The sequence below is a fragment of the Psittacula echo genome, assembly GCF_963264785.1.
Source record: "Psittacula echo genome assembly, chromosome: 17".
In the NCBI taxonomy this organism is placed as follows: domain Eukaryota; kingdom Metazoa; phylum Chordata; class Aves; order Psittaciformes; family Psittacidae; genus Psittacula; species Psittacula echo.
This window is the reverse complement of record NC_137753.1, coordinates 1,470,423-1,495,796: the sequence shown is the minus strand read 5'-3', so window position 1 is coordinate 1,495,796 and position 25,374 is coordinate 1,470,423. Positions and strand designations below refer to the sequence as shown.

At 48.4% G+C, this 25,374-nt stretch overlaps 1 protein-coding gene across 2 annotated transcripts in view; it reads right to left on the bottom strand.

The window, feature by feature from the left end:
* The window catches only part of PRDM16 (PR/SET domain 16), a gene marked incomplete at both ends in the record, with an annotated part of 259,353 nt that overhangs the window by 32,097 nt on the left and 201,882 nt on the right, over positions 1–25,374 (bottom strand). For both annotated transcript variants that reach the window (XM_080631354.1, XM_080631355.1), the window contains 2 exons: positions 2,996–3,098; positions 8,675–8,809. In XM_080631354.1, coding sequence (XP_080487480.1) covers positions 2,996–3,098; positions 8,675–8,809 — 238 coding nt within the window. The remainder of the gene's footprint in view (positions 1–2,995; positions 3,099–8,674; positions 8,810–25,374) is intronic.

The window sequence follows — 25,374 nt, the reverse complement described above, 5'->3', positions numbered from 1 at the left end:
CCACTGAACTGTGGAGTAACAGGATAAATCCCTCACTGGCTCCAGCTAATGTGGAGCTGCCCTGGCACGGGGTTTGCCTGCCTCAGAATTCACCCACAAACCGACTGTTTCCCCTCTTTGCTCCTTCCTAACACAGCGATGCCTCGACACAAGAAGCTTTTCTGCAGAGGCAACCAAAAGCCCCCCCAGCCTGGGAACTGCTTCTTGAGAAGCTCCTATGAAACTCCCAGCTGTCTCCAGCTCCAACTGGCAATTCCCCAGACCTGAAAACTTGGAATGGAGGAAACAGGGCTTTTTTTCCTTCTTTTTGTTTTGACTCCCCAGAAAACACACCAAGGTACCTCCTGCAGATCTGCACTGCACACTTCCTGCTTCAGTCTGAGATCTACAGGATTCATTGGATCTTCCTTGGCCCAAACTATCCTCTAGGAAGCACAAATCCACTTTGAGTTTGGAAAAGCAGCCACTGAGCATAATTTACTGCATACCTGGCTGCAGATGGACTCACAAGCATCCCCTCCCAGAGCATACAACCTGTTGTTATCAATGAGAATAATGTATTTTTGTCCTTTCTATCAGATTACAGAGTCGACAAATACACTGACAGCCTCAGTAATAACTGTCACAGTGCTTTTGCACTTGCCTGCTTTCAGAGCTACACAGATTTTACAGCTCTTGCATGTCACTAAACTGAGAAACCCTGTGTATTCTGTGCAGGCTTGTGCTTAAGCAACAACAACGTTCCTCTTCCGTCCCCCAAAACAACAGCTTCTTCGTAGATGGAGAACATGGATGATAGGGAAAGAAATTCATGTGTTTCAGAATATTTGGGCTTGGAAAACCAAATTTTCACTGAGAAGACATAGAGAACAGACAAAAATACCATTAAAAGCCTTGTAGCCACATGTTATTCATGTTGCAAACGCTATTTTGGTGCTCAGGTTAAGCAGAGGAAGAACTGACTGGCTGGTAGAGCGGCTGATTATATCACATCAACGTCCAACACCCATTCCCCTGGCATTCCCACTTCTGAACTTTAGAAGAGTGGAGATCAGACCTCAGTAAATAGCGCTGCAGGGAACGGAACTGACCTGCACACTAAGGGCCAGACCATCACCCTGCAAAAACAAAACCTAAGGAAGGAAGGAGGCCCAGGACTCAGCTAAGGAGTCCTGCAATGGATTTTGTGTGCCTGCATCAGGCACAGTTTGTAGAGCTCAGGTTTACCGAGGGCTTTTTTTCCTTCTTTAAGCACCAAAAATAAAAATATTGCCCTTGAAAACAAGTTCTCATTGAAGTTTCCTTCTTTCCTTAAGCACCGCAAATGACAACAGTGCCCTTCAAAAGCCCATTCCGACTCCGGTACCTTACAGGGAGAAGGGGATACAAAGAAAAGGAAAATCCAGTTACACAAAAATTGCTGCCTGCTCCCCACGACTTGTTTGTCAAACCCCTGGTTCTATGTGCCTATCTGGAGTTCCATCAGTAACACTCAGGACAAAGCAGGAATGTAGCGGAAAAATAAATCAGTGCCTAATAGCTTTCAGAGAAACCAAGGGGAACACAATTATGTGGCATCTACATGCTAATCTACCAGACTTGAATCTCAAAGGAGTTCAAGTGCCCTACTCAAAATTCCTGCAGTGATAAGGGGTCTGCTGTGTTTGGCTGGGGTTTGGAGAAAAGATTTTTATGATAATTATCTTTGTGCTGAGCAATTTTGCATTTTCTTTCGTGTTAATTCAGGCTGGAGATGGGGGTGCGAGGGAGGCAGCAGGGAGATAGCACAGGCTCAAAGTAGAAAGTGGTAAGAAGTCAAATATTTAATGTTGGCCTATTAGATTTGAAAGCAATTATGCAGCAAAAGCACTAGGCGCTGCCAGGAAGACACAGATAGATGCTACACAGGGACAAAGGTGGAAAACAAGGAGCACTTTCTGCTCTTTCAAATACAAGCTTATTAGAAGCTGAAATGCAAAACAGTGGTGGGTTTTCCTGCTGGTTTCTCCCTGATATCAAAGCAAAGGTCCCTGTTACTCCCTCACTGGAAACAGAAATTACTCATCTCTGTGTGTCGGTCTCAAGGAAATGATTAACTTTGGGGGGAGGAAGGCTAAAAAAAGAATCCCAAACTTGACATCACTTCAGCCCTGGACCTTCAGCAACAGAGCTTTCAGCAGCACCAACCCTCAAACCACCCACCTCTGCAGGAATATTGCAGCTCATATCTTACACGCTTAAAGAGTTCCACCACAAATGTGAGTCTGAAAATTATACTGAGATGGAGGTGAAAGAACACAGATGTACTGCGGGATGCCCAGGTGAGATGAGTGAAACTGCAGTGATTCATTACGTAGAACAGTGTTTCCAACTCATGGCTTAAAAACAGCTGGTAGAGAACGTGCGGATAGAAATTAGTCATCAATAATAATGTGAAGCCTGCAACAGGCTCTACATTCGAGGAATGAATGGAAGACAAGTAATACACCCTCATCATCTCTTCATTTGAGAGAAGTCATGTTCCTTTAACATTGCTGCAAAAAGCACTCACTTTCAGGGTTTCAGAGGTGTCTGTATTCTAGCAATAATAATTCTCTAGCAATGACTCTTCCATCCTCTGCCCAGATCTCCCTTTTCCATGTAATCTGAGGCACTAGAGATCAGTATTCCGCAAGCCTTGGGATAGTCTGAACCATTTTCATTACACCCAAAGAAATGTGGGGACACTGGGGATTCAAAAGGCACCTCCAGTCATATTCCAAATCACAGCGTTCCACAAAGAGAAGCAGCAAATTGATCTGTTGCATGCCTTGAGGTTAATAGAACTGGCTATCTTTGACTGAGAGTGACATTGAGCACAACATATTAACAGTGACAGGAGGGGCAGGTCCTGGAGCAGGGCTTTGTCCCAGTTCAGCACTGAGTGAGGATCCCAACATTCCAGGTGTGCTGGTGAGAGGTGCAGAAAGTCCTGTCTGGCAAAAGGAGGCCTTACCTTCCATGCTGGGCGCCATGTTCCCAAGTGAATAACCACCTTCCTTCAAATACACCAAGAGCTCTTCTCCTGGCTCAATTTCTTTAATAACTTTATAATAGATCTGGGAATCAGAAACAGAAATTGAGAGACACGTTAAATGTGCAAAGACTTGCATTTTACACTTTAACCCATAACTCAAATCATCCCAGCTGATCGGGGAGGCTGTCACTTGAGTTGTGGTAACTGCTGCTCAGAGCTCTTTTCCCCTGCCTTTATCTCACTCTCTGTGCGTCAGTGGTTCATGCAGCTTGGACAATAACGTCGTATTTAGGGTAACAGCCTCTCTCCTTCAAACCACACAACATCTTCCCATTGTTTTCCCTATCTCCTGTAAGCTCAGTGTATTTGTTAGCGGGAAGATTAAACAGATGGAATTGATGCTTCTCTGGCCTGATGATTAGAGACCTGAATTAGTGTATCTCCACAGAATTATGCTGTAGGTTACTCTCACTTACAGCCTGAGGGTCTGAGCCCTAAAGCCAAGTCCTGAACTACTCCAGGTGAGCAGTTACTTCATTCAGAGCTCCATCTGACCACAGAACCTGGCCCTTCTGGAAGGTACCAAGCTCCACGCTGCTCCTGGCCATACCTGCCTTGTTACAGGATGTAAAACCGGGAACGGGAACCATGCACTGCCTGTTTAACATGGGGTAGGACAGGGCTTAAAGGACACTTGGGCTCACACAGGCTTCCTGAACCAGCAAGAACTCTCAAACTCCAAGGATGTATCACTTAGAAAGTATTACAAGGAGAAGGAAACCTCCTTCATCCAGGCTGCAAGAGTGTAACACTGCAACAAACAGCAGCTGAAGGAAGTCGGGAGCAGGATGGGAGTTTGGGAGACCGGCAAAGAGGAGGATCAGAGCTACGTGAAATCCAAGAGACTCAGTGCATTCCGTATGTTTTCCTAATTTTAGGAGTACGCTGGACCCCCTTCTCTTCTAGCAACAACACTGTTGGTGATGGTTACCCACGGCCAAGTTTTAATAGCGACGCCTCAAATCCGTTTGCAGGACACCAGCCACGACTTGCCCGGCACGATTCCCGCAGTCACCCATCGCTCCGTCTCTTCCAGTCCGCCTTTACCGGGGACAGGGACGCTGAGCCCCTCGGTGCCGCCGCGATGCACGCTCCCTCCCCGCGTGTCCACGGGCCCGGGGTGGGCAGCGGCAGGTGCCCCCCGGCCCCGCTCGCTCCCCCGCAGCTCCGCCGCCCGCCCGCGGCCCCGCGCTCCCGCCCGCCCAGACGCGGCGGTGACGGCCGCCGCTCCCCGCCCGCCCCGCGCCCTCCCGGTGCCGTCCCGCGCAGGGCAGGGCCCCGCGCTCCCACCTCCTCCCGGCCCGGTACAGACCGAGCTACGCTCGCTGCCGCCGCCGCGCCGCTGTGCAGGCGGCCCCGGGGAACCGCTGCCCGCGGCGGGAGCCGGGACCCGCACACCGAGCCCGGCCCGGCGCGGCCCCCGCCCGCCCCAGCAGGGGGCAGGCTCCGCCCGCCGACGGGGCCGATATCGCGACAGTCGGCACCAACCCCGGTCCCCCGGCCCCTACTTCTGAGCCCGGTCCGAGGGGAAGGCGAGCTCCGCACGGGCCCTCCCGGTTTTGTTCTCCGCTCCCCGCCACTTCACCTGCACGGTCACTGACACACGAGTTGTGCTGCACAAAGCGACCCCCAGGAGAGGCCAGGAAATCCCTGATGCAGAGTCTGGAAGCGCGGCAGAGGCCAAATGCTTAAGATGAGAAATTAAATCACTGCTTGTGACTTAAACTCCCCCAACCCCATCCCTGCCCTCGCTCAACCCTGGGCACAACTGTCAGCACTGGTTTGTACTGGTCTGTAACCAATCCTCCCATTGAACAGACACCCAGCCGCATCCCGCATGCCATCTAGGAGATGTACAACCAGGGAATGCGGGCTTGGCCAGCTGAAGGAGCCGAGCACGGAAGGATTTCTCACTGTACAGCACACTGAGATGCTCAGCTGAGCAGTCCCATACAGAACTGACAGGCAGATCCATGCTCAAGCACAGATGTGAGGAGGTGAACATAGCTCTGAGACCACACTTCTCTCTGAGACACAGATCGGATCCATCAGCTCGCTGAGAACCATCCAAGTGGTACAAAACTCTCCCTTTTCCCATTATTCTTTTCATTCGCTCTTCAACTCTCCTTCCTGCCCGCTCATTCAACAAGAAAAGCTTTTCCCAGGACCAAATCACACTGAGTTTAACGGCAAAACAAAACCAAAACCGAAAGACCAGGAATGAGCACAGAGCTTGGGGCTTGACTCGGAAAACCAACTCGCCCTGTGCCACCCTTGCAGCTAGCAAGGAGGAAAAAGAGCTCAAAATAGGCACTAACAAACACTTCTCGTCCAGGTGGTGACCCCTGACCAGGCCAGCAGAGCCCAGCCATGGTCTGAGAGGTTCACCCAGCTCCTCGATCCATTCTCAACTTTTACACTGAAAAAAATCCTCCAGGATTGTAAGCGCGAGCCACGGCGAGCCCCTCTGCCTCCCAGAACAAAGTACCTCCTTGTGCAGGAGCCCGTGTCTGTTACAGCCCTTCCAGAAACACGGAGCAAGCCTCGTTAATCATTAGGGAAAAGTTGGGTTCTGCTGGACTCACGTTAATTTCATCAAACATTTCATTATAATAATTAACTTCATCTTGCCATCACGCTACCGATGGTCTGAATTCATTACAAGTGCTGCCGCGTTTCCTTTGCCTTTTGTTATTTGTTGTGCACCAAAACACACCGCATTTCCTACTCCATCAGAACATTTACATACATAAATCACTGACGTTCATACGAAAACACCACGCATTATCACGTCTTATTTGTCACAACAAAAGGGGCACCTTTCCTAATACTAGTCGTGCCTATTTAACACAAAAGAGTTAAAAATCCAAGTGGGGTTTGGGCAGTGCTCTCCCAGGCGATTGGAAATAGCACATTGCTTGGTTTTTATCAACTTAATCTGGGCATGGGGTGCTAAGAAAGAAGGGAAAATGGAAAGTAAAAATACCCAGAGGAATCCTCTTCCCATCTGGGCTTGATACCGGGATTTGTGCTGTGTCTGTAAACTGGTGCAGCAGCAACCTGGCTGTGGCTGCAACAGTTTGCAGCGCCCAGCAAACAGTGGGTGCGATTACAGCAGCAGGGCTAGCACAGAGCCACGGCTCACAGCCCCATGCCGAGGCTGCTCTCGCAGCCGAACCGAAGCTGCACATCCCTGAGCAGAAGCTGTGGGGTGTCTGCAGGGTCAGGGCAGGAGATGGAGATGAAACACGTGGGGTGAGAGCCCGGCATTACCTCATTATTTAGGTATCCGTCATCAGAACCAGCTCTGTTTACCTGCCGCCTCAGTTACATCTCCCATTTATCTCTGCTTCCCCGCGGCACCACGTTTGTACTTGCGGGAATAAAGAGCATTAGAGACCGGAGCAAACAACTGCAGTGTGTCCTGAGATCAAAACACAGCCCCACCAAGTGCAGCAGGAGGGAAGGATGGACGGACAACCCCAATGAGCTCAAGAACAGTTGCTTTACGTTCTCATCCCGTGAACAGTGAACTCCAGCAGCACCCCGGCTCTGACACAGAGATATGTGCTCACTGCTGCTGCAGAGGACAGAACAGGGACAAGTTTGGCCTCGCGTGGCCCTGGGATGGGGCTGCACATTCTGCTTTTGTTCAGCTGTTTTTTCCTCCTTTGGAATCGCCTTCCCTTTGTTTCAACTAAGCCACATTGCTTTTGATTTCCTCTTCTTAAGGCATTGTATTGCATTCGTGGAATCCTGAGCAGTCACCCAATATTTATGTATTTATAAGCATAAAATACTTATAAACTATCTTCATTACACACACACATACAAGCTTGGCTTATTAAACATAAGCCCGATTTTCCCATCACTGCAGCCCCTGCTAACCCTTCTTTTTTCCACTATATGACACACAAAAGCAGCAGCATCCTCCTGAACCCCAATGGTACTGTATTTATTACATAGACCCAGTTTACTATTACAGCCTCCTGAGTAAGGACAACTGAACTGCTGCAGCAGTTGCCCCGGGAAGGCAGCAGTAGCAACACGAGAAAATAAAACCAAAGTCATGAATCACTTCCCAGCTGCAGTTAGCGAACCCCAGCGCTCTCCTGGCATTCCTTCCCAGTCCCCCTTCAGAAACACAAGTATCGCAGTCAATCAGGGATCTTTTACTCTTTTCAAATACCTATCAAGTAAGAACAGATATAAAGAACAGTGCCTCCTGTTAGTTTACATTTGAAACTCGCTTTCACAACTGAAAAGCAGTTACTGAAGTGTCTCCGCTCATTGCTCCCTAACGGAGGTTTAATCTGTAAATTGGAACAAAAAAATCAAAACCACTGAGAGGTCCAGATTCTGCTGTCAGTGACAGCAGGGAAATTCCCTGACCATTCCTGGGAATGTTCCCAAGTTACAGGAGTGTAAAGGAGAAGAGGATGAGGTCTGGGGAGGCACAAAGGGCCATCTCCCCATTCAAAAATGGTAGTTTTTTTCCTGAAAAGCAAATGGTTTTGATTAAAAGCTTCTCCCGGCTCTTCTCTTAATGCTGATTCCTCATTTTGTGGATAATCTTTTATTGCAGAAGCTGTTCTTTAGATACTTACAAACAACCCCCAAATCTCTGCATGCCACTCAGTAGGAAGGGTAAAGCCTTCCCCTGGGTTCTGAGTCCCTGTTTTGGAAAGGAAAAAAGTACCCTGCTAGCAACGTGAAATGAAATCAAGCTAAAACCTTCCGAGAGCTGCCTCGCGCATCTGCAGCATGCTCAGCACAGCAGCACCCTGCAGAACCTCCCCTTGCACAAACCGTACCTGGGGGGTTGTGCGCAAGAAAGAAAGTCTGAAGTCGACACAAATTCTGTTTTCTAAATATATCCCACAGGGAAAACGAGGGGATTCATTTCTAAAGCACAAACCAGCCCTGGCCAGGAACACGCACGTCTGTGAGAGACCCAGCTCAATGCCCTGGACTGCAGTGAAGAACAAACTGCTCTCACTCAGAGGTACCTGCAGGAAGATGATCTGTAACACCCCCAATCCCTTTCTATTAGTATGGAACTTGACTGTTATCAGCTAAATAAAAAGTAAAGAAGAGTAAAACATTTCATACCCTCCAACTAGGTCTAACGACAGCGGCTCTGAAAACATCCACCGCTTTCCCTTCAATATCCACTGTCCAGTGTTTCTTAGAACCAGGATGAAGAACTCAGGTTTGCAATCTAGATGCTTTATTTGGAGAGTTTGGATACAAGGGGTTGGACCCAAAAGGCACCTTGGCTACTTGTGAATCCACTGAGTTTGATGAAAGCGCACATCAGCTCTCAGACACCCATGCTTATGGACTGTTTGACATATTTCTATCTATATTAGCACCTTACTCTCTTGGTTTTCATGACAACCAAATACTCTCACAGCCACCTTTATCCTTTGAAGTTTCACAATCCAGAAGAATTATTCTCAATTTCAATACAAGAAGGAACCACCAACTAACACAACTAACAGAAGGCGGTGAAACTTGGTTTTGTGCAGCAGTGGTGTGAGAGACAACTTGGGATGAACAGGAGATTCCAGAACAATCATGGCTAAATCATCATACCTGGTCATTGAGGTGACACACGGCCAGATTCTGCTCCTCACAGGAGCAGGCCCCGCGGATGTACTTCAGCCAGTTCCCAGCTGCACTCGGGCTAGCATCAACACAGAACTTCTCATTGCCCAGGTCATCGGCAACCTGCAGAGGAACAGGAGAAGAAACACATGGGACATCTGACAGCAAGTGACAGCTACAGACAGAGGAATGAAAGGAGAATTATTTGCAGGGTAGGTTTCCAAACAGGAAAGAGAAAGGGGAAAGCTGGATGAGATATCAACAATAGAGACACGTGACCAGGCTCAAATCAGCTCTTCAGTCATAATCTGAAGTTCCCGGTTAGCAGAACCTCCAAGGAAATACATCAGAATTGTCCAGGAGTGACAGGCTCAGGGTTACAGTTGTTTCAGAGGCAAACACTCCAGTCTAGTGCCCACACCAGCTCAAGTCATCAAAGAGTGTAACTTGTCCAAACCAAGCAGTTTGGGCAAATAGCATCTAGTTTTAATGGTTTGAATAAGCAGCAGCCCAGTAACCTGCCAGTACCAGTGATTTAAACAGCAGCAATCAGTGAAACTAAGTCACCCTGGGAATACAACACAGCAAACCCCAGGACTACACAAACAGCCCATTTCATTTCACAGCTGTATCTTACAGACCCTCGCTGTCACAGTCTGGAATTGTTTGGTTGAAGACACTCAGATAGCCCAGGGCGAAGCCAGCATTCAGCTCAATTTCACCCAGAGCTTTGTAAGGCCCTGCACCAGGCTCCACACTTGAGAAGGAGGTCCCGTCCTAGCTACAAATAACCTGAAAATCTGTGGTTTTATCTGCATGGAGCTGTAAAACCCAAGCAGGGGTGTGAAACCTGACAGGTCAAAATGAGAAAGAAAGAGCTTGTTTGAAACCCTGAGAACCTAACCCCCTGTTTTTCACAAGACACCCATAAATAGAACAAGGCATCAGGAACCAAGGCCCAGCAGCATCTCTGAGTGGAGCTCCACGTATCACTGTTCCTGATCAATAAGGAAACTGGAACAGCTGGAAAACATAAGCAATGTTATGGAGGGAGAAGACAGTGGACAGAGCATCACCAGCAACACAGCTGTTAAACAGCAGCAAGTTATCACTTTCCAGCTGGACACAGTGAAGCAATTATGCGAGTTCTCCTACCCCATTCCATGCATTAGTAAAAGGCATTATTTTTAACTAGGGAATTTCCTAGGATTTTTGCTAACACATTTTCCCTTTGCGGTTGCAATGGGCTGAAAGCTGTAATTAAGGTGCTGAAGAGAGAGTCAAGACAAACAGAATCAAGTTCTCAGCCTCGTAGGTGTGTCCCTTGAGTGCCATCCCTTCCTTCGCATTCCCACCCCTCCCACACTACAGAGCAGAGACTGGGATTCTGCTGCACCAGAAGCAGAAACTCATCCCCAACTCTGCATTTGAGGTGTGCTGCCTTTTACACACCCCAAAGACCTGCCTCTGACCTCCACTGTATCCCTGCGTGGCAGCTTCACTCACTCACTAGCTCTGAGGAAGAAACATTCATCAGCAATGAGTAAAGATCAACCACATTAGGATGGAATGATGTGGACAGATGATTAGCAAAGCTGTTCAGAATGGCTTTTGCTTGTTGTAAACTCTTCTAAGTGTAGGTTTATCTAGCTAATTTCCAAGGAACATTATCTGCCTGATTAATAATAGCATCTTTTTCCTGTGTGCCCACGATCCAGGAGAAAACAAAGGTAAGTACAGCTTAAACTACTAGCTGTTCAGTTCCTGGCAGTCAGGTATTCATAGAATCATAGAAGCAACTAGGTTGGAAAAGACCTTTAAGATCATCAAGTCCAACTGTTCCCCCAGGAAGAAATTCATTGGATACTTGCAATTTATCACTGGTACAAAACTAAAAGCAAGGCACTACCTACAAGAACACGGATCCTTACGGATCCTGCCTTTAAATGACTATTATTCCATTCAAATATCAGGATTTGCAAAGACACAGTATGTGCCTTTCCCCTGCAGCTGAACACAGGCACACAGGTGATAATTCCACGGCTGGCAAACACCTTGAATGCTAACTCACTGGGATGCTTTAGTATTTGTCTAACACAGCATCAAACTGGACACGGTGAGATATGGTCTGCGTAATGCTGAGCATCTGACCTGCTGCAGGACCAGCGCTGGGCGAGCCCAGCTCCCTCTGGCTGACACCTCCAGCTACACACCGAGTTCACACCTCACGCTCTTTTCTGATGCTCTATATGGAAGTTATGTCACAATTTACAAAACACCGAGAAATCCAGTAGTAATCATGAACTACCACCCGCGGTAGGCACTGCTGCCTCTGTCAGACCTCCACACGCAGGGTAACAGTCAAAGTCCCTCTTCTGCCCCCTTAAAACACTCCGGAAAAACACTCCAAAGCCTTCCACCACATCTTCTTCCAGTTCAGACCAGAAGGGAATCAGAAATTTCCTCTGCTGGAATTCTTCAGATCAGCTCTTTACAAGTCATGGTCAGCAGCAGAAGAGATTTTCTGTCTGAAGGCTCACTTTTGGGATGCAAATAAACCACTTTTTAAGACATGACCATCACTGAGAGATAACTGATGCTCTGAAGATGACCAATGCCTTGGTACAAGACACGTTTTGCCTCCCTTCCCCAAGTTGAACTCCATTTGGTCTGGGCAGAATGTGCACTTGCAGAGGGGCTGGAAAAGCAAGCTTGCATCTGGATTGCAGCTTGTGGGCATTCCCATAAAGTTAATGATTGTGGGAGCACTTCCTTTGCCTCCTCTCCCTCTGATCAGCCTTCCATTTTATCCCACACACCCCAGCACGGATTTCTGTGCTTTTTTTTCCATTGAATAGGCCAAAACCCAAAGTTCATCTTTTTTTCCCTCTACTGCAGATGGTGACTCCAGGATATACTTGTATTTATTACCCCAAGGCACCTCCCATCACTTTTGTCTTCAAATCCAACAGTTCATCCAAATACTCTCCTCTCCCCTGCCAGCTCCAGCACCATGACTTTGCCTTGCTGAAGGGCTGCTCTCTCTCCACATAATCCCATCTTTTTCCTACTCCAAGCCCCCAATCCTTCTCCTCTTCACTCTACCTGGTTAAAACAAACACACCTCCATGCTTCTTCGGGTTACGGGGCTTTGAACTGGCCACAGCAGACACAAGTCCTGGACCAAAGCCCTCAGCGCTGCCTGTGGCTGCGGCTCAGACTCATCTCTACCCAGCCAAAAGGAAATTGCTGTCATGTTCCAGGACTCACTTTGCAGCTTCATCTGCTGTCTGCTCAGCAGCAGGCAGGCTCGGGATCCAAAAGGCTCATTGATCTCGCAAAGGCTCTGTTTCATGATTTATTAACATCAGAAATGCTGAGTTATGAAGCAAAAGTTATGGAAAAATTCTCCTGCCCGTTCACAATTTTTTTTGCACATCATTTGAGGTTTCCTGCTCCTCTAATTTGTGGGCTCTCTGTTGGGTTGTTTCTTTCACGTTTTAATGGGCAGCGTCCAACATTTGGCCTCCGCAGAGGTGTGCCGTAGGACTGGAATGCCGAGGGATCTGTCGTCAGTTAGCTTAATGGATTCCTAGTGTGCATGAAGAAACGGAGCAACCATGAGTTTGCCATCAGTGACCCAGTGTCCTGTTGCTATAACATCCCTCCCCAGAAGCCGAAAGTGTAATAAACCTTCTCATCCCATAGTTGCAGGATCTGCCTCTGACAGTTTGGCTGATGTTCGCATTTTATTTGGCAGGAGTTAGAGGGAGATTTTTCCCTTCCCCCTCCCCACGTTTTGCTTTAATGACCCACAAGCTGATTTAGAGCAATAAACTGTTGCCATGAAGTTTTGTTGTGTTTCTTTTAAATAAAGGGAAGGGAGGGACCGCTGCAATTTATGACTTTCAGAAGGAACTGAAACAGAAAGTCCATTCTTGCTGCAAAATGAAGAGAAAAAGACTTCATCCAGAGAAACACCTCTGTCGATGTGTAGACATGAAGCCTAGATGAACTCATAAATTCAGCACTCTGCCTGCAATTAAGCAGGCTTCCTGGTGCTTTGACAAAGAGTTAATGAGAAACGTGTCAGACAAAAACAGGTCATAGCACTTAAAACCGATGGGAAGAGCAGCTGAGCCAAACCCAACTTGTTGCTGCCCCCAGCTCAGGGCCACAGGAAGAGCTCTGAAGTAGGTTCAGTGAGAACCACTTTTTGTCGCACCCAGTGATTTCTTGTCCAAGCAGAAGGGCCTCCAGCACAGCCCGGAGCAGCTCCTCATCCCCAAAGTGCCTGATGATGGGAGCTGCTTCCTGAAAGCCTCTACCTGTGCTCTAGCTTGGGAGTGGGCAGCAGACATCTCCATCACCCTGAGCACACTGCTCAAGCCCTTGTCTTTAAAACACTCGTGCGTGCTCACAGGATGTGCGTGCAAGTGCAGCGTGGGGACTCCAGGTCTGAGTTCTCGGGGCTCAGAGAACTCAATTCATCTGCAACTGCCTGCGGAGCATCCCCACCATCCACGTGTGCTCCCGTGGGTGAAGCCGACCTCCAGATTTCCAGCTCTGTGACAAAAGCCCGGAGTACCCAAATACTGGGAAAGCCCAGAGGAGAGGAAAACAAATCTTCATGGATCCCCTCCTGTCAAACAAACACGTTCCTGCCTCGCCAGAACTGAGACAGAACCATGACCATGCACCAGTGCCATGCCAAGCCCTGGGATGCGGCTGCCCTGATGGGAGAGACTGACTCAGGTTTTGAAGAGAACAAATGCTTTTGAACTTTCACTGCCCCTCAAGCCCCAGGTCTGGGGTGGAAATTTTCCACTGGTGGCTGCGTTTCCGAGCCCGCTGCTGTGCTACTGCATTATCTGGTTTCATGAAGGACCCGGAGGAAAAACATGAGCAAGCTGCAGGGGAAGCTGTTACTGAGGCAGACTTCTCGCACGAAAAACCAACCTTCTCATTCTTCTTCCCACCACATCTAAAGCACACAAGAAATCACATGAACCGGGGCTGTTCTCTCCCCAAACGGCCTGTTCCATTTCCAAAGCAGAGGAGTCTGGATGGCTCACACACGCTCCTTCCCCTTCTTCAGTTTCTTGAGCATACTTGAATCCAACTGAGCCTTTTGAAGGTCTGCCCATTATTAACTGCGATCCTCTTACGTACCAGCACAAACCAGCCAGCATTTCCTATGTGTCAGTTGGCTCTGCATCAGGACACGGCTGCAGAACTGCAGTGTCATCAGTGTCTTTCAAGCACAGCAGATTCAGTCCAGCTGAATGGACATCAGACCTGGCTGTAAATACAAAGTCTTGCAGAGGAAACCAACAGCAGCAATAATTATATAGTACATCACTTACAGAGCTCGATGGATGTCATCTCCATGAAAGCATCCTGCTCTACAAAGCAGCTTGATGCAGGCACCACAGTGTTTCAGACTCCGCACTGATTACGGGGCAGATCCCTTGGGCAAATTCTGGTCCAAAATCCCGTGGCTGTCTTAAAGTTCATGCAACGACAAAAAATGCCAATGGATTCTTTCTGCTTCCTTCTTGGTTTCTGATGTCTGTAACTGAGAGACCTTGGGGTTCCCCTGCACCCAGCAATGAAGGAACCTGAGGTCCTGTTCTAATCACTATTTCTAGGAACTGAACATTAGAAGTAGCAAGACACAGAATCATCTGTGAGAGTGAAACCAAAGAAATTAGCTCCTTCCCCTTCTTCACCCTCAAGAGGTGCCTCTGCTGTAAGGAAATCACAGCCAGCCTTAGAAATGAGTCCTGATCAGCTTCTTCAGGTGTGTTCTGGGTGTTCCTCTGGATCATTACAGATGGAGGTTACTGCTGCTTCACTTAAATCATCCTTTATTACTACAGCTTTATGTTAATAAGGGTTTGGGAGTGGAGCTGTGGAACACCACTAACATGCAGACCTCTTCAGAGTGATTTACGGAAAGCACCGAGTGCCAAAACCAGTTGCTGCGTTTCACACTCTGGCCAAAAAAGTAGCAGAGCCTTCAAATGCCCATTCATGCTGCTAATACCAGCTACAAACACCAGCCTTCTGCAGCCTCAGCACAGCCCAGCAAGCATCCACCATGAGAAGACTCACATGAAATAACATTGTCTTATGGCTTCTTGTCAGCCTCTTCCTTGGGAAGAATCCAGACTCTCACCAACAGCCCCTCTCCCTTCCCTGCAAACCCCTTGCTCTCAGCTCATACTTGATCATTAACAATATATGAACCAAATTATAACATCCATTATCCAGGTGCCCCGGAGAAGGTGAATCAACTCAGAGAGATGAGGTTCTTGGAATAGCACGTAGTTTCCATGTAATTACTAGATTTGGGGATACATGGCCCAAGTTCAACTAGCAGGGAGGTGCAGGTAACTGATGTCCAGATCATTACGTCTGGTGGATTTGATGGATACAACTTGTGTGTCTGACTCCCTAAAACTGAGAAAAGACTTACTCCTAAGGCTCAGTACCCGGAGTCATCCTGCCATGTGCTTTTGGTGGTTGTGCCGCATTTTGAAAACATCAGTGCACCACAAATCAAACTGTCAGGGAATCAGAATTACTGGGCAGGGCAGGGGATAAGCAATGCAACAAGATGGAGCCGTTAAATGGCTTGAGAGCAGGAAAGGACACGAAGGTTTATTCTCAAGGGACCCCTTCCACTGGAGCAGCTTGCTCCAAGCCCCTGTGTCCAGCCTGGCCTTGAACACTGCCAGGGATGGGGCAGCCACAGCTTCTCTGGGCACCCTGGGCCAGCGCCTCAGCACCCTCACAGGGAAGAGCTTCTGCCTAAGAGCTCATCTCAGTCTCCCCTCTGGCAGGTTCAAGCCATTCCCCTTGGCCTGTCCCTACAGGCCCTTGTCCCAAGCCCCTCTCCAGGTTTCCTGCAGCCCCTTTAGGCACTGGAGCTGCTCTCAGGTCTCCCCTTCAGGAGCCTTCTCTTCTCCAGGCTGCCCCAGCCCAGCTCTCTCAGCCTGGCTCCAGAGCAGAGCTGCTCCAGCCCTCGCAGCATCTCCGTGACCTCCTCTGTACGCGCTCCAACAGCTCCACGTCCCTCCGGTGATCCCTCCACATCACCCCCAGAGCTGGGTGCAGCATCGGTGTCACCCGGAGCTTCAGCCCTGACCTCACACTTTCAGAACAGAGATTTTCAAGAAGAAAAAACCCCAGAATAAACCCAAAAGCAAAGCGTGGCAGTGCCCCCCCCCCCCCCCCCCCCATGAGCACAGCTGCACCCCGGGTGCATTTACACAGGAAACCCCCAAAAGGTGCCACAATCACAGGAGGAAGCCCTGTCCCTGTGACCTTTCTTATCAGAAATGAGTAAGGCAGCTGCTCTGCAGACTATTCTCGTGCTCTTTAGAAGGTGTGAAATAGATGAGTTTGTGAACTGGGTTGGCACTGAGAAAAAGAATGGAAGGATATTATGGGTTTCCCTCCTGTGCAACGCAGCTGATCATAAACAGGAACAGCAGCCCCCTGTTTAAAGAGCTTTGAAAACAAAGCAGGCTCCTCACACCAGGCCAAAGAGAAGGTTTCTCTTGATGTACTAACAATGTACTGCTCACCTCTCATAAAGCTGCGATGTGTGACTTCTTTATAGCTCCCATTTACCGAAAACATGACCAAGAGAAGGTGCAAAACTGAGGCGAGGAAGCACCCGAGGCTCCCACCCTGCTGAGCTGCTCCTGCACAAAACCTCATGCTTGTTTAGTTAAACACACAGAACTCTTCAAGGCAAAACTTGCTCCTTTCACAATCACGACCAGTGCAGGACCAGCTCAGGTATCTCCTCCCAGAGCTTGGCGAGCTGACCCCTCTGCAGCTGAAGCTGACCACATATCTTGTCCGGCACCACAGACTGAAATCCTACTTGGAAGGAAGTGCAAGGGTAAACTGCAGAGTCCCCAGTGCCCCCGGATGAACTTTTCCCCAGGCCAATTCACCTACTTATGAAATGGCACGTTCCAGGGAACTGATTCTAATGACAAATCTGCCCTTTGAATATGCTGAGGAACAACATTTCCCCATCTCCAGCTCGGATCTGATACCATCTCTGGGTCAAAAGAGGCTCCAGGGGATGATGTGGTTAACTGCTTGGACAGGCAGCCACAGCCAAGTGTGGAGTGAGAGGTACACCCATGCCTCTGCTCAGGTTATTTTACTTAGGCAATTCCGGCACATCTGGTTCTCTGACAGCGGTCTCAAAACAACAAGTGATCTGACACACCAGAGATCCTGCAGAGCCTGAGCAGGTCGGGTTTGAGTTAAGGGTTCTGATAACCTCCATGCAGAGCGTCTTCTCTTCCGCACACACCTGCCTGAAGCCTCAGTGACAGCGCCCAGCCACTAAAGCCAACACTTTGCATTTTGATCCAAGAGAAGACTTCTCCTTTGTTTAAGATGAGCTGATTTGAAGCCAAATGGGGATGGGGGGGCAGCCAAAAATCTTTTTCATTAACAGATGGAGACACTTTTTGTGCGCCAGGTTTCTTCTTCCCTTATTCTAAAGTTAAAAATCCTACCCAGGACTTAACAAATCCCTCTCAACCCTAATACAAAGCATGAACTTAACACTAAGTAGAAAGCACCACGTCGCACTCTTAGCAGCACTTTTGCATGTCAGTGGATAAGCAGTAAACCCAACAATATTGTCTGCATTCCCTTTGCAAAGACTCACACAGTAAAGCTGAAGCAACTGCACAAGCCTTGAAATGTGGCTGAAACAGTTCACTGGGACCTAATCCTACAGCCTCTAAACCAACTGAATAGCCTAATACTTCCATGGTAGGAATGATTCCTGGCTGTGTCTGGCAGCTCCAGGAGTTCTGCGAGGATGAACATAAGGCCAATTACACCAAATCAAACCTGCGCATACAAAAGCCACAAGCATTTTAACTGGGGCAATTCTTAACTTCTTTTTGGAGAAATGACACAATAGTAGGGCCTACAAAGATGATACAACATGTGTGTTCTCTCCTGAGCTGCCTGCTTTTATCCATTACCCTGGCAGAGATGTATTTATATTGATGTTGTCAGTGTGTGAACAAAACCTGACGGACAAACCCGCTTTGATTAAAGCAGCGGAACGTGGCTTAGGGCTGACGTGCAAATCTGGCCTTTAAAGTCACAAAACTTTCATAAGTGATTAGACAAAAATAAATCTTAGGAAAACACTTGCACCAAATGTGCCCTTTATGGTTTACACTGAAGCATATCATAAAGAAAGAACGGCCTAAGCAAGCGCATGGTCTCAATAACACCTTGGCTGCACCGCTGGGGGTGATTTCCTATGGCTTCAGCTCTTTCTCTCTGCTTTGATTAATGAATCAACCTCCTCTGTCCAAAACTGCTGCCTCCCTGCATCCTGTTCCTCCTATGCCAGCGCTACCTTCAGGAGATAAGGCAAGAGAGGACAAAGCTCCACCAGCCGTTACTGGTGGGCTGGGGTAAGAGATGACTACAGCAGGGCCCCTGACTGCTTCCCAAAGCAAAAAGGATGAGTCTGTGTGTAAATAACCACACAAAACACTTTGGGGATGGAAAGAACACTTGGGGAACAGCACTCAGGTGCATAAAACTGCTCCATCACCTACCTGAGCTTCACATCCCAGGCCGGCACCCATCACCCTGCTCTAAGGTTCGACAGCTACGGTAAATTGGGCTGAATCAAAGCATCTCAGTGTGGACTGTGCCACCTGAAACTGAGGAGTCAGAAAATAAACAAGCTGGGGCAGCCCAGGCGCGGGGTGACGGGCGCAGGGGATGCACCCCAGCCCCTTCCCCTGGCACAACGCAGCCTTTGTTGGAGGACAATATTCCTAAGAGAGCCGCTGGTTCGGAGCAAAGCGGGGCCATAGATGTCGATCTCACATTCTAATAAATAAAAACAAACATGTGACCTCCCGCACAAGATCCTTCGTTTGACACTCCTGATCATTTCTGAGACTTCAAGAGCAGTTTTTACTGGACTGGATCCAGTCATCCTATGGAAATGTAACAGTCTTTTTCTTCGCAGGAACAAAAGTCCTTTTCTAGTCCTGAGGGCCAGCGAGTTTATCCAAATATTCTCAGTTTACCACTAGCCCCTTGTGGAACTGATTCTGCCCGGTACAAGCGCACTTTGTCCCTCGAGCACCACGCACCGGGGCTGGAAGGAGCCCGTGCCCGGTGCAGACGCAAGAGCTGCTCTCATCTGATAGCACCACAGACAGAACGTGCATACACAGAGCAGCTCCTCCTCCCCCTCCTGCCATCTCCCCAGGAAGAATGTTTGGAAATGCTAAATAGCCTTTTCCATGTTTCTACATCAGTTCTTATTTTGGCTAAGCTTGTCCAGTCTGTTAGCAGCTGCCAAATGCATGAAGTAATGAGAAAGCATAGGGAGAGAAAGCTGACTTCATTCCAGCAGCGCTGGAGCTAACACACCCAGTATGTTCTGTGGCTGTCAGCACGTCGCTGAAGTGGACCTCATTAGCAGATTTGACTTTAACAACCAGAGGAGATGCATTCCTTGGTGCCACCTTCCATCTGCTGCGAGCTCGGCCTGACCGGCTCATCCCTGCTTATACAGCTCGGGAGCAGCTGTGGAGTTCTATCAGTGAGCTGCTTCCCCCAGTGCCCCCAGATGTGACCTGCAGCTGGTGACACTGATCACATCGGCCTCAGGGTCGGCCAGGGATGAAGAAGAAGAGGCAGGATGCAAACCAAGGTTACAGCTGCTGGGCGGCTGGCGATACAGCTCTGGCCACTGCTGGTCTGGAGCACAAAATGCTGCACTGGGTTGGATCTGTCACAACCAGCACCCCAGTACAAACAAAACACCTCCTCTGTTGGTTGGAGTGAAATTCCTCTGGGGTGGACAAAGGGACCAGAGCCTGCAGGAGAGATGGAGCACGCTTCCATCCTACACAGCACTGCTATGGACACCAATGGGGCAGGATGCTCCAAGGAAGAGGCAAAGCCAGTGAGGAGAGAGTCAAGGGAATGAGCCAAGGTCTAGGAACACCTCTATGGGTGAAGCTGGGAGGAACTGGGGTCATTCAGCCTCAAGGAGCCTGAGTGAAGGGATATAATGGGAATCTTCAGTTCCCACCTCAGGACACTGTCTAACAGCCAAGAGAGCGATGCACAGGACAATCAATCACCTGAAGAGGTTGCAGAGCCTCTGTAAAGCCCAGGTTAGACAAGTATCTACCCCAAACACCCGGCAGATGCTGTGCTGGTCAGAGTGGGACGAGGTGGCTCCTGCAGCCTCTGTGTGATTAAAATGCTGCATTAAAATAAAACCATTGGCCTGAATAAACACAAAGAGCCCATGGGAATGACCTGAACTGGAAATGGAGGGGTTTGGATGAGCGCTGAGCGGGTGAATAATGCACAGTTGTTATAGCTGCTGTTATACGGGGGGGGAAAGCATCCAGGGGAAATTCCATCCAACCCCTTCAACTAAGGATACTGCCCTGAGATACGTTACCAATACTTGTATTACAAAGGCTGTTATTTATTTATCCAAGTCTTCCCCACGCAGTGAAACAAAAGTTTGGGCAGATAAAATCCCTGTCCCTCAGTCCAGGGACTGCAGGCTCACCAAAACGAACCCGCTTCTCCCGGGAACACGTGCTGCAGGCCTGACAAGGGCTTTGTAGTAACAGGCACAAGAGCGCAGGCGAGACCAGCGCTGTAATTTCCATGGGGCTGAGTGCCACAGGTGCACTAATACCAGCATTAGTGAATGATTAGGCCTCGTAAAATATATGAATGCTGTTTCTTTAAGAAGCCATAAAATTTTATGGAGGAAAAAATCCATGTGTAAGGCTTTTGGTTCGTTTCATGCGGTCATCCAGAATTTCACTCATTTCTGACAGGACTATGATAATTAAAACTGTGGCCTGGGTCTGGTTTCTATAAAGTCCATCTGGCCTTCCACGATGGAGAGGGTTGGGACTATGTAATTGCCTGGGCAGCAAATAACTGTTTTGCCATCCGCAGTAGTTTAATTTTGTCCCTGCAGCAGGGGAGCTAAGGCAGAGGGGCAAAAGATCATTAAGGTCTGTGGTTAAAAGAGGGGCTCCCCGAGCAGCCGCCTGGCCCGTATTTGTTGAAACGCTTGACACCAACGGGCCCCATTAATGCTCGGGTTAGATACAATCTGTGGAAAAGGGTCTATTATAAAGGGATTATTTGGAAGTGTTCTGTAGTTGGGGCTGGGTGTGATTGAAGGGCTTAAAACTGTTACATTAACCCTTAGGGCACTCGGAGCGGTAACAAACCTGGCATTAAAGAGCTGGGGTTTGTCACAATTTCTTCACTTCCCTCTTTCTCCCACCACGAGGTCAAAGAGATTAAAACCATCCAAAATGCCCTCTTCTGGGTTACAAAGATGAAGCTTGTTTTGTGTCCCCTTTATGGCTGCAGCCAGCTCCCCACCTCGCTACCCTACCCCAAACACAATCACTGAACAAGGAAACACACAGCACAAGGCAGACAACAGCAATTATTCATATACGTATATTTATGTATTTACTTATCATAGAATCCAGGACACGTTTGGGTTGGAGGGACCTTAAAGCTCCTCCAGTTCCAACCCCTGCCATGAGCAGGGACACCTTCCATTAGAGGAGCTTGCTCCAAGCCCCTGTGTCCAACCTGGCCTTGAACACTGTCAGGGATAAATACACACACGTATATATACATATACATACAACCAAAAGAAAGCCAACACAGATGGAGAAGTGACAGAAGAAGCTCTAGAGCTCTGCTTAAACATCCGAAACAGGGTTGCTTTTACCTGATTTGACTGAAAACCAGCTGGAAAGTCCAGACTTGGGAGCAGACACCTTCACTGGCAATGCTACACAATTCTGTTGTGGGTTAGAGAACCACATCCCACTTTCCCCTTCCCTCTGTCAGGAAAGGAACTATGGGGCTGAAGCTAATGAAGTGATCAAGATCTGCACGTCCAGCACAGACATGTCTCTATTTGGCCTGGGATGAGGTCCTGCTTCGCCAATCACTTGAAACGACAAGGAAACAGGATGAGCAGCATCGGGACATTCTGAGTGCTTAGAAACTTGTTTTGTGGGGTAAGAGGCAGAAAGCGTCACAGAAGATTATGAAAAGGTCAAACACAACAATGCAGGAGAAAATACAGCAAGTCTCAAGGAGGAAAACACACTGCTCCTGTGAGGAAATCCTGCAGCACTCGTGTATCACCTCGAGACTCACGTTCTGTGCACTGCAGTAGTAGGAGATGAAGGAGAAAAGGGCCAGAAAGAAGACATTAACTCCACAGACTGGGCAGACTCGACTGATTAGGACCTGGAGCGTGGTCCTCGTCCTTTGGCTTCAACTTGTCAGCCTTACAAACCCTTTACACAAGCATGTATCACCATAACCCCAGTGCCTGTGAGCATCAGCTCTGTGAAGAGCAATTTTCTCTGGCATAACTTTTGCCTTCTTTCCAAGGGTTTGCTCATTTAATACGATCTTAAATGACCCTCAACTCAACCACTTGATTCACGGTGTCTTTACAGCACTATTGAGAACATGGTAAAGGCCTCAGCAGTGGTAAGAGTGTCCTACTTCCTTCAAGACTGTCCCATACGTTGATACAAGAATGTTAGTTCCTGGCTTTGCTTCTCTGGGCAGCTCTGGAAACTGAGAGAAAACATGTGTGTATTAAGTGTTCCCTAGACCCCACTTGCAACAACAACAGCAGATAGCACAGTGGAAAACACACTTTATAGGGAATTATCGAAACCGCAACTCTTCCAATACAGTAGAAGGTCTGTTTTCTTTGGCATGCCCCTCTCTGCTCCCCACAACAATCTGACAGCGTTCCTACAGGCAGAAATGACCAACAGGTAAAAATGGTGCTGCTTGGGAGACCAAAGAGGTTGATCAGAAACCATCAAATAGGAAAGAAAGGTTTTTTTAAGCCTTCTCCTACAGTGTATGAGCCCAGTCCATGACCGTTTATATATACACCAAGTGGTTATGAAACAACAAGCAGCCCCCCCTGGCTCAAGCAAGACACTGAAATCAAAGCCCCAGAAGCACTGCTTGCTTGTGAACAGTGAGTCTTCAGTGTTTTCCAGGAAGCCAACACCTCTGAGACAGCTGAGCCTTATAGGAAACCCAGCTAGGTACAACCTTGTGTAAGATGAATAACCTTGCAGATACAGCCTTGTGTAAGATGAGCTTATTGCAAAGTAACCCAAACTCACACCCAGTCGAAGGCAGACTTCCAGACCAGTATGGGCACTGACACAGTAATAAATGACAGTTTAAATGCCTTACAACCAAGACTGAATTTCAGACCAAATACTATGGAAGATTGAGGAGGGGTTCTTTTTAAGACTATGAGTCTTTTAAGATGCACAAAGCTGGACATCAACTGTATGTATTGGATGATTGCCTACAGGGACACAAAACCAAGTGGTCTTAGCAAACAGAGTGCTTTCTAGAAGGTTCAAAATGCAAACACCATTTGTGATCAGTCTATTCCTATAATAATAATGTGCCCTAGATGACACTAAGTGAAGATGTTCTTAACAGCACCCTGAACACACACTGCATCCTTGATTGATAATGCTCTTAACCAGATTTGACATTACTTTTTGTCAGACAAGATTAAAACCAACTGGCTGTAACCTCAACCAGCAAACTAAAGAGATGTGGATGAGCCCACCTTCACAGGCTGTTCAAGTCCTCTTCACAGAGCTGCTCAGAGCAGAACTATTTACCCACATCGAAACAGCAGCACCCTTCTGCCTGCAGGCAACACCTGAAGGTTTTCTTTTCCTATGCCCCACAAGTAACAGCAACAGGGCTGTTTCTTCTTGGAAATCCCATTAAAGAATGCTCTCCTTCAAGACACCACAGATACATGGAGCCGGTGTCTTTCCTGAATCAAGGAGAGGGGAATTCTGCTGGGCAAAGTGGGTGCAGGATGGCCAAAAAACCCTGAGAAGAACGAAAGAAGCTGTGAAAGCTGATGAGGATAAACACCGCTGACAGGTGGAGGAGACGCTGAAACCTGAGCCCCAAAGTAACTGCAAATAAAGATTTGTTGCAGCTGGTTTTAATACGACCTAGCACTGGGATGCCAGCTCCGGTATCACTTTTTCCTGTAGGCTGGACAGAACTAATAACACAGTTATGGAAACACGCTGCACCAGAGCACACACCTAAGGAATAAACGGCCTTTAAAACACACAAGTTGCCCTCTTAAGAGAGCAAGACAGGATCAATAAAATGCTGATAAAGAGCCATGGAGCTGGAACCAACAACAATGAGTATTTTAAGTAGGTAAAATGAAGTAAACCCTTTGGCTACAGGCAGTTATAAATGTATCTCGCTCCACATCCACGTGTGCACGTGTATGTGTGATGGAAATGTTCACTCTTGGCACACAGTTAGTCTGAGCCACTGATCTTTTCATCCTGGAGGATAATAATGCTTTGTGTTCTAAGGGCTGCATTTAGCAAAAGGGGTTTTCTTTCCCCTTCACCTTTGCTAAAAGAAAGCGTAGGCTGACGATACTGGTTGTAATTGTTTCATCACTACTCTTCAGTTGTCAGAATAAGGGAACTTTGCTGGTTTTCAGCTATTAACCATTTCCTATTCCATTCAGGGCACTGAGGGTCCATCTCCTTCAAAGCAGCAGGAATTGCACCATCTCTTCATGGTATGAATCACACTGAAGAGCACTTCTAGAGGAAAGAGCTAGATAAAAGTCATCTCCAGTCCCATTTATGAGGTCACATTATTGCCAGTAGCTACTGGTGCAAGGAAGCACGGTGAGGTTTGCTTCATGTGAACACGGCTCCCTGAGGAGCACCACTGGCTCTTCTGGAAATGCCGGAGATGGTGAGAAATGGTGGTGGGAAGGGCTGGTTTGGGGATGGAGGGGTCACCTGCCTGTGCCTGGTTCTGGGGGCATGAGGGAGCTGCCTCCAGGCTTGGTGGGTGCGAGACGCATCCTGCTCCAGCTCAACGGTGTGATGGGAGGTGAGATGGGGTGGAAACAGCCTGTCCTCAATGGGTTGATCTGAACCATGGAGGGGGAAAACGTGGTCCTGATCATAACCAAACCCCTCCCCTCCTCTCCTCTCACAGCACAACTCATAGGCCAGGCCAGTCCATGGGCACGTGCAGAGCCTTTGTCAAGCGCCCAAGGGCAGCACAATACGAGATCGACCTTCAGAGAGGCTTGGAAAGGGATAAAAGCAGAGCACAGATGTGTTGGAGGGCAGGAACGTGCTCCGGAGTTGGAGACGTGGCACAGTGAGCAGCAATGCTGGGTCAGCAGAAAGGTGGTTGGGACTGGTACCAGAAAGGTGTGGGTGGTCGGGACTCGTACCCGGTGCCTCCATGCAGCAGCACCCAGCAAACCAATGAGCAACAGCACTGATGGGTGAAAACAGCCCTCGCTGGGAAATGTAACAGGGAGAGGAGCCTGAGAGGCAGCAGCCACGGTGGTAGCACACACTGGGGGGAGCACTGTGCTTCCTCTGAGCACCCAGATCCCAACTGACGCCATGGTGACAGAGTAAATACCCCCTCCCTCCTCCAGCATCACCCCGAGGTGATGGAGGAAAGGAAAGAAGACTTTTATTTCCACCCTAAATCCATTTACTTATCTGGCCCTCCCAGAT